Source organism: Phyllobates terribilis, unplaced genomic scaffold (assembly GCF_046119375.1).
Source record: "Phyllobates terribilis strain yellow unplaced genomic scaffold, ASM4611937v1 Scaffold_51__1_contigs__length_9155689, whole genome shotgun sequence".
Taxonomy (NCBI): domain Eukaryota; kingdom Metazoa; phylum Chordata; class Amphibia; order Anura; family Dendrobatidae; genus Phyllobates; species Phyllobates terribilis.
Window position 1 is genome coordinate 5462940 of NW_027362811.1, and position 19390 is coordinate 5482329.

Sequence of the window (19390 nt, forward strand, 5' to 3'; positions counted from 1 at the left end):
CCATCTGACTCAGAATTCTGTTTAACATGTGCTCCAGCATGTAAATCACCGGAATAGTCATGCTGATAATGGCATCGTCAGCACTAAACATCTTCGTCGCCATTTCAAAACTGTGCAGAAGGGTGCATAGGTCCCTGATCTGAGACCACTCCTCCAGCGTGATTTGCCCCACCTCTGTATCCCGTTGGCCCAGGCTATACGTCAGAACGTATTGCACCAGGCCTTGTCGGTGCTGCCACAGTCACTGCAACATGTGCAGAGTTGAATTCCACCGGGTAGGCACATCGCATTTTAGCCGGTGAAGTGGCAGGCCCAACGACTTCTGTAGAGATGTAAGTCGCTAAGCTGCGGGATGCGAACGGCGGAAGTGAGCACACAGCGACCGTGCCCTCTGCAGAAGGCCATCTATTCCGGGATAGTGGGCTAAAAATTGCTGGACAACCAGGTTCAACACGTGAGCCATACAAGGCACGTGTGTGACATTGCCCCGGCGAAGGGCCGCACCCAGGTTTGCAGCATTGTCGCACACGGCCTTCCCTGGTTTCAGGTCCAGTGGAGACAACCATTCATGAAATTGGTTCTCCAGAGCTGACCACAACTCCTCAGCTGTGTGACTCACATTTCCCAGACATTTCAAAGTAAAAACCGCCTGATGACGTTGAGCCCTACTGCCAGCATAGTAAGGAGGTGTGCAGGATCCCTTCTGCGCAGTTAGAAAGCTTGTGGCATGACCAGACAGGCTTTGGGTGCAGGTGGAGGACCGAGAGGAGGTTGAGGAGGCAGAAGCAGTGGAGGAACTTTGACATAAAGAGGATTTACACACAACTCGTGGGGACGGCAAGACTTGGACAGCAGCCCCTTGTCCTGCTGTCACCATAGTTACCCAGTGCCCAGTCAGCGACATGTAACGCCCCTGTCCATGCCTACTCATCCAAGTGTCTGTGGTGAAATGCACCCTGTCACACACAGAGTTTCTCAAAGAAGAGGTGATGTTGTGTGCGACATGCTGGTGGAGCGCAGGCACACCTTTCTTTGAGAAGTAGTGCCGACTGGGCATCTGGTACTGGGGCACTGCGACGGACATAAGGTCTCGAAAATCCTCTGTGTCACCAGGCGGAAAGGCAGCATTTCTGTAGCCAAGAGCTTGCAGATGGTGAAATTCAACCTCTTAGCTTTCTCATGGCTAGGAGGAAATGGTCTTTTACTTGTCCACATCTGAGGGACCGAGGGCTGGCTATTGTGCTTAGACGGGGTTGATAAGGGTGTCCCCGGCAAACTGCCGGTCTGTGAGGAAGATGCAGGCGGACATGTTAGGTTGCCTTGATCCAAAGGTGGTGCTATCGATGTCGGACAGCGCTCAACACCAGCTGGTGTTACCACCTCCAAAGAAAATGATGACCTGCCAATCACGCTGGCTGTTGCGGGTAAAGAGGTGGCAGGTCTGCATCCCAAAACAGGTGTGACTGCTGTCCCCCCAGTCACAGAGGATGAAGAGGCCGCAGATGCACAAGATGGGGCAGACGGTGGTTGGCCCGGCCGGCTAGGCCGCATTGTAGCACAGTGAGCTTCCCACTGCAACTTATGCTTCATGTCCATGTGCCAGTTCATGCATGAAGTACTCAAACTATGTATTTTTTGGCCTCTACTTAGCTTTTGTTGACAAATGTTACAGATAACACGAGTTGGGTCATCTTTATCGATCTGAAAAAATGCCCAGGCTATGCAAGGATTAGAGCCCATGCGACCTGAAGAGCCACTACGACTTGTGGTCAGAGGCAGAGTTGTGTTTGAGGATGCAGTTGTTGACGTGCTTCCAGTACTACGTCTCTGTCCAGGAAGGCGCAATCTGACCTCGTCGTCACTAGCATCCTCCTCCACCTCCTCTGCTGACCTCATCTCTTGGCTGACTGTGGGTTGACAGTAAGTGGGATCTCCAACCTCATCATCATCACCCTGTGCGTTATCACACCCGTCATCCTCAGAGCCAACCTGTTCCTGCCCTGACAAAAAACTAAAGTTGTCGCTCCAATCAGGTATTTGAGTCTCATCATCGTCTTCCTCATTGTCTCCACCAACAGGAGTTACAGTTTGGGAATGAGGGTCTACATTATGGTCAGAACCTTCTGCGTCTGGTCCTGGATCCGACTCATAAAGATTCTGGGCATCAGTGCAGATCATTTCCTCGTCTGGATTCACAGAAGCGCTGGAGCCGACCTCTGATTCCCAGGCTATAGTATGAGTAAACAGCTCTGCAGACTCAACCATCTGTTCTACCTCATACTCAGACGGGCAGCTGGAGATTTGGGAGCTGTGAGGAAGCAAGTGCGATTGGGGTGACACCTCTGAGGACTGGAGTATTTGTGATGTTGAAGTTGATGTGGAGGAGAGCCCACTTAAAGGAGCACTTGATATCCGTTGAAGCACCTGCTGTTTTTGTGCCTCATCTGGAATTTGTAGCGATTGGCGTGGCCTTAAGAAAGGGATCTTATCACATTGTCCGCTAAAAGAAGTAGACATTTTAGTTTTGCTGGAAGATGGTCTTTCTTCTGCAGATGTTACTGTTGCTTTAACACCTACTCCACGGACACAACCTTTTTTCCCCTTCCCAACACGCCTATTCCCCTTTCCACCAGCAGCAGGCCTTTTTCCACTCATTTTCGTGGTTAACTAATTCACAACTCTGGAGTTGTTTGCACAAAAAAACAATGGATGGGAACCGAGCAGAGTTGAGTGGCCAAACTGTGGTATTAGGCCAAAACTATTGTCTGGGTTTGATGCAGAAAAAAATTATATTCAGTTTGCAACCTGATGGAGGTCAGTATAGATGGACTAATAGAACAAGTCCCACACACTGCTAGAAGGCCAAATATTTTTTCAGAGCTAGATGCAGAAAAATATTATATTCAATTTGCAACCTGATGGAGGTCAGTATAGATGGACTAATAGAACAAGTCCCACACACTGCTAGAAGCCCAAATATTTTTTTAGAGCTAGATGCAGAAAAAAATTATAATCAGTTTGCAACCTGATGGAGGTCAGTATAGATGGACTAATAGACCAAGTCCCACACACTGCTAGAAGCCCAAATATTTTTTCAGAGCTAGATGCAGAAAAAAATTATATTCAATTTGCAACCTGATGGAGGTCAGTATAGATGGACTAATAGAATGATGCTATGGCCAAAAGGTATTACTTCACTAGGTGCAGTAAAAAATTGGTATTCTATACACAGGTGGTGTAGCTTGCAACACAGATAGGCTACTCCACTGACTAACACACTCTGCAATAGGCCAAAAAGGATTAGCTTTGCTAGATTCAGCCAAATGCTGTGAAAAAAACTTGCACAGCACTGGCACAGACCTGCCTGGCAAAAACTGATAGGAACTGATGTAACCTAGTCCTGAAAAGGACTCCAATTACAATTAGTCTTTACTCCCACAATCTATCTATTTAAGAGCACAGACCTGCCTGATAAAAGTCGTAGGAAATGCTGTAAGCTAGTCCTTAAAAGGACTGCAATCACAACTCTTCCCTACTCCCAAGCTATCTGTAGATTTGTGCGAAAATTGGCTTGAAATTAACAAGGTATAGCGCACACAGCAACAGCGGTGCCGTCTAACACGCAGCTGCAGCAGTGAGAAAATGGTGGCGACGGGGAAAATGGCTTGGTCTTATAGGGCAAGGACATGTGACATACACTGCCAATGACACATGCCCTTGCTTGTGTGAAAAAAAGCAGTTCGCTCCGTGTGTGCGCTGCTGATAGGCTGACAGATTGCACCTCCCCACTGTAAATGCGGGAAAGAGAAAAAAAAATGGAGATCTTCATTATTCCTGCAAAGATCCATCCCCTGCTCCTCCCCCCGCCCCGCTGTACACTCAAACTGCGTATTAACATTAATTTTCATCATTACTGAGAAAAAATCCAGTTATGATTTTGGTGCACGAACAGTTATCGAACATAACCTCGAACAGCCGAATTTTTTTCAAATTGTTTGTGTTCGCCGAACGGCTCGAACACCGCCCAAAACAGCTCGAATTTGAGATTGGCGAACAGTTCGAGTCGAACAACGCTCATCTCTAGTCACGACCCTAACACAAGAGGAAGGTTAACAAAATGTGTTCTCTTGTTAAAACATTTCCCACATTCCGAATATGAAAAAGGTTTCTCCCCTGTGTGGGTTCTTTGATGTATAACAAAATATGATTTCTGGGTAAAACATTTTCAACATTCTGAACATGAAAATGGCTTCTCCCCTGTGTGAGTTCTCTGATGTGTAACGAGAGATGATTTTGTTGTAAAACATTTTTCACATTCTGAACATGAAAAAGGCTTCTCCCCTGTGTGTGTTTTATGGTGGCTATTAAGATGCACTTTCCGGTTAAAACATTTCCCACATTATGAGCATGAAAACGGCTTCTCCCCTGTGTGAGTTCTCTGATGCTTATCCAAATCTGATTTTTGGCTAAAACATTTCTCACATTCTGAACATGAAAATGGCTTTTCCCCTGTGTGATTTCTTTGGTGCTTAACAAATTGTGCTTTCTGTGCAAAACATTTTCCACAGTCTGTACATGGAAAAGGCTTCTCCCCTGTGCGAGTTCGAAGATGTGTTACAAGAGTTGATTTCTCTGTAAAACATTTCCCACATAATGAACATGAAAATGGCTTCACTCCTGTGTGAGTTCTCTGATGTTTGCTAAGACTTGATTTCTCTGCAAAACATTTCCCACATTCTGAACATGAAAATGACTTCTCCTCTTTGTGACTACTCTGGTGACTAACAAGATTTGATTTCTTGTTAAAACATTTCCCACACTTGGGACAAAGAAATCTCTCTGCTGTGTGAATTTTTTGATGTTTAAGAAAAGACTTTTCAAGGGGAAAGCTATCTCCATGTTCTGAACGTGAAAATGGCTTCTTTGCGTTAGTATCAGTTTGTTTTTTAATGCTTATTTTGTGAGTTTGATTTTCCTTAGTAGTCGGTAATGAATCAGAAGACAGGACCTGTTTCATAGGATCAGACGACAGATCTTTACTGTGACGGGATGATGGTAAATCTGGAGAAATGGCATTCACTTCAATTGTATCCTGTGGGATCTCAAGATCGTCTGATCTAAAAATTGATGTCAGCTGTCCCTCTGATCTCCTGGTACAGTCACCTGCCAAGAATAAATCCTATTATTTTTGAATAAAATATCCTTGAAATTTATATTTTTGAACATTTCTACTTAAACTGTTCGTACAAATGTCAAGTTATGTAAAAATATTGAATTATTCACCAGGACAATGACAGTTCACAGTCTAATAGAAAATCTCATAGCATGAACCAGTGGAGCGTGGTGTTCAATATTTGTTCATTCTTCCTCCCAAATATGGAGTAAAAGCCACCAAACAATGTTATGTAGATGAAAATAATACCAATAAAAACTTCTACTCATCCGGCAAAAAAACAAGTCTCCACTCAGGTCCATCATCTGTCAGTGTAAAAACAGAGGATCAAAGGTTCTTTAAAAGCAACATGGCTTCCATAAACCAATCCAGCAATATCCGCTCTCCCAAAGTCAGATCTCCCCCTCGCTTCTGAGCCTTGCAGTGCGTCCAAACCACATTTATCATCCATGTATTTGGCATTACTATAGTGAGAAGAAGCCTCTTCATTTACGGTGTGTGTCTCCTGGAGCACAATCTGGGCACTATGTTTGGGTAATAAAATGGCATATTTAAAAATTTTCACTCTCCAACATCCAGTGCCTGTTGAATCAAAATAGTCACTACACCTATAGATTAATTGAGGGTTATCATTTCCAAAATGCAGTCACTTTATGGGGATTTCTATTGCTCTGGTTTTCTGACATTTTGTCATATTAGGGCTCCGGCAATTGGTGTGTCCATTTACTTTGGGACCTGCTCCTGTGACGTCTGCTTCTGTCACCAGGAACCGCCTTATTCATCCTGCAGGCGGCGCTGGTGATGGAGGAGACGTCAGAACCAGAAGCTCTGGGCGGTGCAGGCTCTGTCCAGTCACTAAGATTAGGGTTCCTGAGACCTGAAGTACCATCCAGTCTGGCAGTATGGGTGTGTGTTCTGTCCAGCTGCAGTAATCTGCTCCCTGCTTCAGCCATTTGGAAAGCACCGCACCCTACTAAAGCTGGAAGCATATTGCCGGAAGCTGCCAGATCCAGCCTTGTTCTCCTCTGGTTCAGTCCTCTGTGATCAGCTCCCGGCTTGTGTATTTGGTTCCTGTTGTGACCTCGGCCCGTTTACTGACTACTCTCGTGTCTTCTGATCTTGTACTTTCTCTATCCTCCTGGTTCTGACCCGGCTACCTGACTATTCTTCTTCCCATCTCACTCCACAGAATAGCAGGTAACACCGTGGCCCAAGCCTAGGGGTCTCTGTGTAAGTCCAGACCCATGTAGAGGGGTTAAAGAATGAGGGTTAAGGCAATACTTGAAATCTGAAAAACGGGGTAGATAGCACCAAGCCTGCTCATGGTGGCCATCTTTTGAGCTGCCAGGTGACCATGAATAGTGCCCCCAATACATTGTGTCTGCAAATTATTCCAGCAAGATCTGCATTGAAATATCTCAACGGTGCCCCTTCCCTTCTTAACCTGCCATGTGCCCAGACAGTAGTGTACAACCGTATATAGGGGATTGTCACATTCAAGAGAAGTTGGAAATAATTTGTAAGGTCCATTTGTTTCCTATTATCCTTTGTGAAGAATTCCAAAATTATCACCACATAAAGTGACACACGTCAGATTTGAAAAATACAATGGGGCCGGATTAGGGACACAAAACTGGCTGCGGGAAGGGGTTAAATCAGAGTATTTTGGGCACTAATTACTGTAGTCAAAAACTGTGAGTATAGACAATAACACATCTACTGAAATGATCAAACTGAACAGTCTCCATCAGAGAAAAATGAGTAACTAGTGGTGAAACCTCTCTGGGGTAATTAGAGTCTGGGGCTCGGGGGCTCTTCATCATCTAAACTATCGTAAGGGACAATATTTCCTGTCAGATAAATTTCAAGAAGAAATATTAGACATTGAAGTAGAACTTTTTATAATAGTGCAGAGATGAGGTGTTTAGCTTAGAGACATATCATGGCACAGGTGTAATGTTTTTTATGTAGTTTATCGCAATCCTGCTTGAAGTTAGTTGGTTTTAAAAGAAATTGAAAAGTATAAAGGGAAACTCTGTTGTTATTGTACAGAAATTCAGACTTGGCCCTCACTGCACATTTAATATTGTCGATTATAAAAGTGAAGTTTGGCCAGAAAGCCTGGACCTGGTCTTGTAGGGACCATATGAGAACATTCAGCAGCACAGAAGGGAGAGAAGGTAGATTCATCCAATGAGATATCAGGGTCCTAGGAAGCCAACAGCATCATTACCCTCCACTTTCTCTTAGCGGTCCAGTACAATATTTTATTATATTTTATCCTAAGCCCAGGGGTAGGTGGGTCTTCCAGGCTTCAATGCCCAAAGTCATTTGAACAGTTTTTGGTGGAGAATATTGTGGGCTAGAGGAAAATTGGTGATCACACAATTGTGATACGGTCAGGATACACCACCGATAAAGCAGCAGCAGCCGGTGACTGAGAAGAATCTGTGACTTCTCTGCATTTCAAAGTTAGTACTCACCTGGGCGGTTATCTGTAGGAATCTCCTCTTTACACCGCTCATATCCCCTCACATATGTCTCTGTAGTATTAATATGGGTCAGATCTTTACTCTGAAACAAATATTATAAAAGTCACAGACAGATGGAGAAGTCCCATCTATGATCAGCTCTAATCCTGCCATCTCCACCGTTCTCATTACACAAGTACAAAACATATAATACTGGTGGATAAAACAAGACTGAGCACAAGACCTTCACAGCCGTCTACACATCATAGCGGAGATCTCATGACACCTTCTCTCCATCTACCTGATGATCCTGAGGAACATTGGGATCTTCTTGTTTACAGTTCTGTGGAAGAAGAGGACGGGGACATCTCTCTGGTGTTGTCCTCTTACTGGATAGAGCTGGAGGAAACACATATAGGGACTGAATTCATTCTTTACATACAGATAATTATAGGCCGTGTGTATTTAGTCCTGACTATTACCTGGTGATGCGAGGGGCTGGGGAACCTCCATCATGGCGTCCTTGTACAGATCTTTGTGTCCTTCTAAATACTCCCACTCCTCCATGGAGAAATAGACAGTGACGTCCTGACACCTTATAGGAACCTGACACATACAATGATACCGTCATCCCCTCGATCCCTTCATAGCGTTACTGTATAATGTCCCAGCATTCCCAGCAGTGTCACCTCTCCAGTCAGCAGCTCAATCATCTTGTAGGTGAGTTCTAGGATCTGGTCACTGATGTTCTTATGTATGAGTGGGTGAGGTGGAGACCCCGTGTTTGGGCTCTTGGGTCTTCGACATTCCTCAGACACAGGGGCCTGACAGCGCTCACTAGAGGTCTTCTTCACTACTGTGTAATCCTGGTTATGGAGAGACACATTAATACATCTCACTATAGACATTTCCAGAGTCCTCACCTCTCCAGTTCTGTCCATCTGTTATTCCCATAGATAAGAATGATGTAATGTGACGTCATCAGAATCTCTCACCTCTCCAGTAAGCCGGAAGAGGATCTCTAGGGTGAGGTGTAATATCCTCTCCACCATCTTGTCTCTGTCCATGTCCATCTTTGATGGGTAAATCAGGAAAATTCTGTTACATAGAAGATATCCACTGAGAGGATACAATACTGTAGAGAGAAGAAGATGAGCCGATGTAACATCATAAAAATCCTGTATAATAATACAATTACTGCAGATAAAAAGGGAAACATATGAGATTTATTATTTTAAAGTATTTAGTTTTCTTCTATACATCAAACTAATAAAACCTATATATTTTAGGCTACAGACAAGAAGCAGTTTCTTCCTCGGAGTCTGCAGCTGAATATGTTTCTCATAGACTTATCGTCCATAACGCTAATTCTCATCTCATTTACAGACACTGGAATCGGTAATGGATTCCACATTCCTCTATTCCTCCTCATCTAGTGAGGACGGACCCCCAACAAGGCACCTTAGGACCTAGGCAATCCCTACCGCAATCAATCTCATATGGCCTGCACCCCCCAAAAATTATCAGTCTGTTATTCTGGATTTCATCGGAAGCTGAGGAATCCAATTTGATGTTACACGCCTCACTGAAATTGACTTTTTCAAATTATTTTTCAGCGAGGAAACAGTAAATCTTATGGTGGTCCAGACAAATTTGTATGCCCATCAATTTTTTAATCAAAATCCCACGTCAGCAAAAGCCAGGTGGCCCCCCTGTAAATGAAGCAGAGATTAGGACATTTTGAAGCATGGTGCTGCATATGGGCATAGCTAGAAAACCAGAGATTCGGCAATACTGGAGTACTGATATTCTCTACAGCACACCGGTATTCTGTTTGGCTATGAAAAAAATGTTTGATTAGGCCCCAGCCCCACTATCAGTATTTGGTCAGTGTTCGGTCAGTATTTTTTCTCAGAAGTGGGACCCAAAACCAGGTGAAGAACAATCCGAGAAAAGGTATAATAGAAACAAGTCACCAATTCTGCATTTATCACCCACTCCTGGTTTTGGCTCCCACTCCTGAGAAAAAATGCTGACCGAATACTGATAGTGGGGCCGTGGCCTCATAGTGATAATGTGCTGTGTCCTCCTGAGACGATCCTAACTTTGATCGTCTATATAAAATTCGGCCAGTAGTTGACCACTTCAGCAGAACATTTGCTGAGGCGTACAACCCCCAAAGGGACATCTCTATAGATGAATCTCTGGTTCATTTCAAAGGGAGGTTAAAATTCCGACAATACTTGCCCAGTAAGAGGGCTAGGTGCAGAGTTAGACTGTACATGATGTGCGAGAGTACCTCAGGGAACACCCACAGATTTAGGGTCTAAGAAGGGAAGGACACCCAGATTACCCCCCCTGAATGCCCCTCTATCCTGGGGGTGAGTGGGAAAATTGTGTGGAAAATGCTGCACCCACTGATGGATAAGGGTTATCACCTCTACATTGATAACTTTTACACCAGCATCCCACTCTTCAAGACCCTCTCTGTCAGAGATAGAGTTGCATGCAGCACTGTGCGAAAAAAATCAGAGAGGCCTCCCGAAGCCACTAATTGGGCAACTGCTGAGAAAGGGAGAAATAAGGATGGGAAATTTTTAAAAATGAGATTCTCAAAGCACAATCGTTAACAATCCCGAAAAGTAGGAAGAATGGGAAGCATTTAAGGAAACCAGGATGGATGAACACAGAACTTAAACACATGCTAAAAAGAAAGAAAGAAATGTTTATTAAATGGAAAGAGGGAGGCATATCTAAAGAAGATTATAATGCAGTCTGCAGATCCTGCAGGGCACGTGTCAGGTTAGCTAAAGCTGACAATGAATTAAGGCTTGCAAGAGATGTCAAAAGCAATAAAAAAGAATTTTGGGGGTATGTCAAAAGTAAAAGAAAAGTCAAAGATGCTATAGGATTTTTACAGGATGAAAATGGAGAAATGGTAAGAAAGGATGTTGAGAAGGCCGAACTTTTTAATTCCTATTTTGCATCTGTTTTCTCTCAGAAAGAAAATGTAACATCAACTGATCTTCACTGTCCTTTCAAAGGAATAGAAGAATCCAAGTTATCTGTAAACAGAAAGATTGTGAGGGAATATTTAGCTAACATAAATGAGTTCAAGTCTCCAGGTCCAGATGAATTATACCCCAGAGTACTGAAGGAGATCGTAGAAGAAATTTTAGAACCACTCTCCATAATCTTTGAAAATTCTTGGAGAACAGGAGAAGTCCCAGAAGACTGGAGAAGAGCAAATGTTGTTCCTATCTTCAAAAAGGGGAAGAAGGTGGACCCAGGGAACTATAGGCCGGTGAGTCTGACTTCTATACCAGGAAAGATCTTTGAACAAATTATTAAACAACATGTATGTAAGTACATGGATAATAATGAAGTGATTAACCTGAGTCAGCATGGGTTTGTAACTAACAAGTCATGTCAGACTAACTTAATTTCCTTCTATGACAGAATCACTGACTGGGTGGATCAGGGAAATGCTGTAGATATATTATATCTTGACTTCAGCAAAGCATTTGACAAAGTATCTCACACCATCCTTATTGAAAAAATGACCAAGTATGCAATGGACCAGGCAACTGTTAGGTGGATTCATAACTGGCTTAGTGATCGGACTCAAAGGGTGGTTGTAAATGGCTTCACATCCAGCTGGATGAATGTCTCAAGTGGGGTACCACAGGGCTCCGTCCTGGGACCTGTATTGTTCAACATCTTTATCAATGATTTAGATTAAGGAATTGAGGGTAAACTGATTAAATTTGCTGATGACACAAAGCTAAGGGGGATAGCTAATACTAGAGAAGAGAGAGAGAGAGGATTCAAAAAGACCTAAATAAACTGGAGCAGTGGGCAGCAACCAACAGAATGGTTTTTAACAGGGAAAAATGCAAAGTACTACATCTGGGCAATAAAAATGAAAAAAGCATATACAGAATGGGAGGAATAGAGCTAAGCAACAGTACATGTGAAAAAGACTTAGGTATACTAATAGATCATAGACTGAACATGAGTCAACAGTGTGATGCAGCAGCAAAAAAGGCAAATACAATTCTGGGATGTATTAACAGAAGCATACAGTCTAGATCACGTGAAGTCATTATCGGTCTTTACTCCTCTTTGGTCAGACCTCATCTGGAATACTGTGTACAGTTTTGGGCACCACATTTTAAAAAAGACATAGACAAAGTGGAGCAAGTTCAGAGAAGAGCGACCAGAATGGTGACTGGTCTGCAAACCATGTCCTATGAGGAACGGTTGCAGGATTTGGGAATGTTTAGCTTGCAAAAAAGAAGACTGAGAGGAGACTTAATAGCTGTCTACAAATATGTCAAGGGCTGTCACATTGTAGAAGGATCATCTTTATTCTCATTTGCACAAGGAAAGACTAGAAGCAATGGGATGAAACTAAATGGGAGGAGACACAGATTAGATATTAGAAAAAACTTTTTGACAGTTAGGGTGATTAATGAGTGGAACAGGCTGCCAAAAGAGGTGGTGAGTTCCCCTTCAATGGACGTCTTCATACAGAGGCTGGACAGACATCTGTCTGAGATGATTTAGTGAATCCTGCTTTGAGCAGGGGGTTGGACCAGATGACCCAGGAGGTCCCTTCCAACTCTACCATTCTATGATTCTATGATTCTATAATTAAGCTACTCAACCAGTATAGGTGCTTCATAATAATTAGTGTACAGTAAAAATCCTCTGATTAGGTGCATTTGTGGATTACAGAGTAAGGGGACAAAATTGCTAGAAAACATCAGAACCACGGACTGAAAAAAAAGACGATCGAAAAAATCCCAAATGACAGAGTATCATATAAAAGATAAAGTCTTTATTAAGGCATGCATAAAATCTATATAATACAGGTAATTGGAAATGGCGACAGGGATCGTGACATGCACATGAAAAAAGGATGTGCGCATCACCCAGAGATCGCACAGGAAATATTTGTATGGTACAGATAATTATAAAAATCAAAATGTTAGTCTGCCCAGGGTGAATTCACCAAGTGTGAAATCATACAAGTTTGGCATATTGAAGAATTAGACCTGAATTTAATACTACGTATACAGTCTGCATCTTGTCGTCTATGATCATCGCACTCTAATCAGCATATCCATTAGTCTATTCTTCTTGCAGGTACGGCACCCAACTTTCCATGTGTGTGATATAGCTTACCTCTCCTGTGTTCCCTAACTAGGTATGTTTGTTAGCTGACCAGTAAATTGAAGAATTAGACCAGAATTGAACCTGAAGAGAACCGAAGGAACCTGGATACCCAGGCAAAGTAAACAATGTTTCTGTTTGTTTTCACTCTCTCCCCTATAGTCCTCCACTTTCTACTAACCCCCTAATCTCTACACCAAGTAATGAACTCTTCATCTCTCCCTCCATCCTCCCCATTCATCTCACCTCCTCCTCGGAACTATTTCTCAATATTCACTCCTGTGTCTCCAAACACAGACATCCACCTCAGGCCCTCTCCTGCTCCCACCTGCTAACACTTTCCCTGCTCCTTCTAACTTCCGCCGATATCTCTCCAAATCCTGGCCCTCCTCAGCACATCCCCACAGTCACTTCCAACTCCTATCCACTATCTGTTACAAACTCTAACAACCTTTGAAATCTTATATCCATCTGCCCAGCCCCCGCTTCCCCAGTCCCACTAACAGGAGCTCTATGGAATGCTCGCTCCATCTGCAACGAACGTTCCAAAATCCATGATCTTTTCATTAATAACAAACTTTCCTTCCTTGGCATCACTGAAACGTGGCTCAACCCCTCTGACACATCCTCTCCAGCTGCACTTTCGTACGGTGGATTCCATCTTTCTCACACACCCCGCTCCAACACCATGCATGGTGGAGGAGTAGGTTTTCTCCTGTCCGATAACCGCTCTTTCACCCAAATCCCACTGCCACCTTCCGTTGCTCTCACCTCTTTTGAGGTGCTTTCTGTTCGCATCTACTCCCCCTCCACCTCGCCGTCATTTACCACCCCCCAGGACCAGCCACCATTTTCTCAGCCACTTCACCACCTGGCTGCTTCATTTCCTTTCCGCTGACATCCCCACTATCATCATTGGTGATTTCATCATCCCCATTGACACTTCCCACTCATCTGCCTCTAAGCTTCTATCCCTCACTTCCTCCTTCGGCCTTGCTCAATGGTCTTCTGCCCCCACCCACAAAGATGGCCACACACTGGACCTCATCTTCACCCGCCTCTGTTTCCTATCTAACTTCTCTAACTCACCTCTCTCTCTGTCTGACCACAACCTACTTACATTCTCTTCCCTCTCCTCTCCAGGTGTCAATCCTTACTCCACAAACTTGCAGACCTTCGCAGAAATCTCAAATACCTTGACCTACACTCACTCTCTGAATCCCTCCTCCCTCTTACAGACATAAGTTCATTACACGATGCAGATGCTGCTGCCACTTTATATACTGTCATACTGTCTGTTCAGCGTGGATGGCCAGAGGACAGGGAGGAGGAGGAGCATGAGGAGGAGGAAGAGGAGGAGAGCATGGTCAGTCGTCCTCTTGGTGAGGACACGGAAGTCTTGCCTCTTTGCAGTATGGCACACATGGCTGAGTTTATGTTATGCTGCCTTTCTCGTGACCCTCGCGATCTCAAAACTTTGGGTAACAGTCATTACTGGTTGGTGACACTTCTAGACCCACGCTACAAGGAGAACTTTCTATCTCTTATTCATAAGGCGGACAGGTCTACAAAAATGGGGCAGTACCAGGATGCCCTTGTTGCAGAACTATTAAAAAAATTCCCATCTGAAAACGCTGGCGGCAGAGGTCACAGTTCATTGGACAACCAAGGAGTACAGGAGAGAGAGACAATTCATGTTTCCACGGACTACACAGTCGATAAAGCAGCCACAGCTGGTGACTGAGTAGAATCTGTGACTTCTCTGCATTTAGTGGTTACTACTCACCTGGGTAGTCATATGTCGGAATCTCCTCCTTACACTGCTCATCATCCCTAACATACGTCTCTGTAGTATTAATATGGGTCAGATCTTTACTCTGAAACAAATATTGTAAAAGTCACAGACAGATGGAAAAGTCACATCTATGATCAGCTATAATCCTGCTATCTCAACCATTCTTAATACACAAGTATAAAACATATAATACTGGGTGGATAAAACAAGACTGAGCACAAGACCTTCACAGCCGTCTACACATCATAGGGGAGATCTCATGACACCTTCTCTCCATCTACCTGATGATCCTGAGGAACATTGGGATCTTCTTGTTTACAGTCCTGTGGAAGAAGAGGAGGGAGACATCTCTCTAGTGTTGTCCTCTTACTGGATAAATCTGGGGGAAACACATACAGGGACTGAATTCATTTTTACATACAGATAATTATAGGCTGTGTGTATGTAGTCCTGTCTATTACCTGGTGATGTGAGGGGCTGGAGTACCTCCATCATGATGTCCATGTACAGATCTTTGTGTCCTTCTAAATACTCCCACTCCTCCATGGAGAAATAGACAGCGACATCCTGACACCTTATAGGAACCTGACACATACAATGATACCGTCATCCCCTCGATCCCTCCATAGCATTACTGTATAATGTCCCAGCAGTGTCACCTCTCCAGTCAGCAGCTCAATCATCTTGTAGGTGAGTTCTAGGATCTTCTGGTCATTGATGTCCTCATGTATCAGGGTGTTAGATAGAGGTCTGGTGATTGGGCTCAGGTTTCTTCCCCATCCCTCAGACACAGGGGCTTGACAGCACTCACTAGAGGTCTTCTTCACTACTGTGTAATTCTGATTATGGAGAGACACATTAATAAATCTCTCTACAGACATTTCCAGAGTCCTCACCTCTCCAGTTCTGTCCATCTGTTATTCCCATAGATAAGAATGATGTAATGTGACGTCATCAGAATCTCTCACCTCTCCAGTAAGCCGGAAGAGGATCTCTAGGGTGAGGTGTAATATCCTCTCCACCATCTTGTCTCTGTCCATGTCCATCTTTGATAGGTAAATCAAGAAAATTCTCTCATATAGAATATCTCTACTGAGAGGATCAGACACTGTAGAGAGAAGATGATGAGCCGATGTAACATCATAAAAATCTTGTATAATAATACAATTACTGCAGATAATAAGGGAAACACATGAGATTTATTATTTTAAAGTATTTAGTTTTCTTCTAGACATCAAACTAATAAAACCTATATATTTTAGGCTACAGACAAGAAGCAGTTTCTTCCTCGGAGTCGGCAGCTGAACACGTTTCTCATAGACTCATCGTCCATAACGCTAATTCTCATCTCATTTACTGAAACTGGAATCGGTAATGGATTCCACATTCCTCTATTCCTCCTCATCTAGTGAGGACGGACCCCCAACAAGGCGCCTTAGGACCTTGGCAATCCCTTCTGCAATCAATCTCATATGGCCTGCACCCCCGAAAATTATCAGTCTGTTATTCTGGATTTCATCGGAAGCTGAGGAATCAAATTTGATGTTACACGCCTCACTGAAATTGACTTTTTCAAATTCTTTTTCAGAGAGGAAATAGTAAATCTTATGGTGGCCCAGACAAATTTGTATGCCCATTAATTTTTTACCAAAAATCCCACGTCAGCATAAGCCAGGTGGACCCTTGTAAATGCAGCAGAGATTAGGACATTTTCCATATGGGCATAGTTAGAAAACCAGAGATTCGGCAATACCGGAGTACTGATATTCTCTACAGCACACCGGTATTCTGTTTGGCTATGAAAAAGATGTTTGCATTAGGCCCCAGCCCCACTATCAGTATTTGGTCAGTATTTTTCCTCGGGAGTGGGACCCAAAACCAGGTGAAGAACAATCCGAGAAAAGGTATAATAGAAACAAGTCACCAATTCTGCATTTATCACCCACTCCTGGTTTTGGCTCCCACTCCTGAGAAAAAATACTGACTGAATACGGATAGTGGGGCCGTGGCCTTATAGTGATAATGCGCTGTGTCCTCCTGAGACGATCCTAACTTTGATTGTCTATACACAATTCGGCCAGTAGTTGAACACTTCAGCAGAACATTTGCTGAGGTGTACAACTCCCAAAGGGACATCTCTATAGATGAATTTCTGGTTCATTTCAAAGGGAGGTTAAAATTCCGACAATACTTGCCCAGTAAGAGAGCTAGGTACGGAGTTAAACTGTACAAGATGTGCGAGAGTACCACAGGGTACACCCACAGATTTAGGGTCTAAGAAGGAAAGGACGCCCAAATTAACAAGTGGGATAATTGTGTGGGAATTGATGCACCCACTAATGGATAAGGGTTATCCCCCTCTACAATGATACATTTTTACACCAGGATCCCACTCTTCAAGACCCTCTCTGTCAGAGGTACAGTTGCAGGCGGCACCGAGTGAAAAAACACAGACAGGCTTCTCTAAGCTGCTAATTGGGCAACTGCTGAGAAAGGGAGAAATAATTAAGCTACTCATCCAGTATAGGTGCTTCATAATAATTATTCTACAGTAAAAATCCTCTGATTAGGTGCACTTGTGGACTACAGAGTAAGGGGACAAAATCGCTAGAAAACATCAGAACCACGGACTGAAAAAAAAATGATCGAAAAAAATCCCAAATGACAGAGTATCATATAAACGATAAAGTCTTTATTAAGGCATGTATAAAATCTACATAATACAGGTAACTGGAAATGGCGACAGAGATCGTGACATGCACATGAAAAAAGGATGTGCGTATCACCCAGAGATCACAGAGGAAATATTTGTATAGTACAGATAATTATAAACATCAACGCTCGCTCCCTCTGCAACAAATGTTCCAAAATCCATGATCTTTTCATTACTACCAAACTTTCCTTTCTCAGCATCACTGAAACGTGGCTCAACCCTTTTGACACGGCCTCTCCAACTGCACTTTCGTACGGTGGATTCCATCTTTCTTACACACCCCGCTCCAACACCAAGCATGGTGGAAGAGTAGGTTTTCTCCTGTCAGATTACCACTCCATCACCCAAATCCCACTGCCACCCTCCGTTACTCTCCCCTCCTTTGAGGTGCATTCTGTGCGCATCTACTCCCCCTCCAACCGGCCACCACTTTCTTCGACCACTTCACCACCTGGCTGCTTTATTTCTTTTCTGCTGACATCCCCACTATCATCATGGGTGACTTCAACATCCCCATTGACACTTCCAACTCATCTGCCTCTAAGCTTCTATCCCTCACTTCCTCCTTCGGCCTTGCTCAATGGTCTTCTGCCCCCACTCACAAAGATGGACACACACTGGACCTCATCTTCACCCACCTCTGTTCCCTAACTTCTCTAACTCACCTCTCCCCCTGTCTGACCACAACCTACTTACATTCTCTTCCCTCTCCTCTCCAGGTGAACAATCCTTACTCCACAAACTTGCAGACCTTCGCAAAAATCTCAAACATCTTGACCTACACTCACTCTCTGAATCCCTCCGCCCTCTTACAGGCATAAGTTCATTACACGATGCAGATGCTGCTGCCACTTTATATATTACTACTACAACAGCTGCAGCTCTCAACTCGGTCGACCCTATCACTCTAGATGTGAGTGCAACACAGAGAGTCACACCAGGTGTGAGTGCAACACAGAGGGGAAAGGGAAAGGAAGCCCAGACACTAGGGAAAGGGGGAAGAGGTGACCTCCTAATCTGGACTAGCATCACCCTGTCTCCCCCTAACGTCCCTATACAGCCTCCACAGCTGTCGCCGATCACGTGCCTCACCCTACTATCCATGGCATAAGGCTATAGCTGGGGGTGGAAGGAGATGAGCACTAGTCAACCTCCGCTAGCACTCTTAAGACATAAAGGGGAAGACAACACAAGGGAATAACAACTTAGCTTAGAAGAAACTCCAACAGGGCAAACTGCCTAAAGACTCCATAGAGGACGTAATGGTACTTCAGCCAAGTTCCAAGTAGAAATGAGTATAACCGGCGACGCCCACCTTGACACACCAGGTAAAAATACATCCGGACTAAAAGGGAGGTTGTCGCTGGGTCCTAAACACAGCCTCCTATCTAGGCAGCTGTCTGCATTGACAAACATGGAGATCTCCTGTCAACCACTGCAGGGAGACTGTCTGTCACCTCTGACACACCCGTGACAGACCCCCTCACACATACCACAGCTCATACTCAATAGGCAACCCTGGCACACCAACCTGACTAAAGAACTACGAAGGGCCTCCAGGGTTGCCGAGCAGAGATGGAAAAGGTCCCACTCCAATGAGCATTTCATCAAATTCAAATAGTCCCTCAATTCTTTCAAGTCCACACTTACTGCAGCAAAACAAACCTACTTCTCATCTCTCATATCCTCTCCCTGTCTCACAACCCTAAGCAGCTATTCAACACTTTCAATTCTCTCCTCCCTCTCCTCTCATATCAGCCGAAGACTTTGCCTCATTCTTCAAGCAGAAGATTGACACCATCAGACACAGCTTTTGCCTAAAGACCCCACAGCCCCTCCTCCTATCTACTCAGCCCTACCCCTCCAAAACCAGCTTCTTCACCATTATGGACGATCAAGTTTCCTTTTTACTCTCCAAATCACACCTCACCACCTGCGAACTTGACCCAATCTGTCCCACCTCATCTCAAACCTCACCAAAGTCTTCATCCCAACCCTAACCCACCTTTTCAACCTGTCACAACTGTAATCTTCCCCTCATGTTTTAAACATGTCTCGAT

General features: G+C 44.0%; 1 protein-coding gene across 1 annotated transcript in view; it reads right to left on the reverse strand.

The window, feature by feature from the left end:
- Nucleotides 1-3844: 3844 nt before the first annotated feature.
- LOC141191702 (uncharacterized) overlaps nucleotides 3845-19390 on the reverse strand; it is a 35522-nt gene continuing 19976 nt past the window's right edge. Inside the window, exons 2-12 of the mRNA XM_073661643.1 lie at nucleotides 15586-15725; nucleotides 15277-15456; nucleotides 15079-15202; nucleotides 14899-14996; nucleotides 14609-14699; nucleotides 8640-8779; nucleotides 8334-8510; nucleotides 8127-8250; nucleotides 7946-8043; nucleotides 7657-7747; nucleotides 3845-5163 (exon numbers count right to left, since the gene is read on the reverse strand). Of these exons, the coding sequence (XP_073517744.1) occupies nucleotides 4400-5163; nucleotides 7657-7747; nucleotides 7946-8043; nucleotides 8127-8250; nucleotides 8334-8510; nucleotides 8640-8779; nucleotides 14609-14699; nucleotides 14899-14996; nucleotides 15079-15202; nucleotides 15277-15456; nucleotides 15586-15663 (1965 nt within the window). The 5' untranslated portion in view covers nucleotides 15664-15725 and the 3' untranslated portion in view covers nucleotides 3845-4399. The remainder of the gene's footprint in view (nucleotides 5164-7656; nucleotides 7748-7945; nucleotides 8044-8126; nucleotides 8251-8333; nucleotides 8511-8639; nucleotides 8780-14608; nucleotides 14700-14898; nucleotides 14997-15078; nucleotides 15203-15276; nucleotides 15457-15585; nucleotides 15726-19390) is intronic.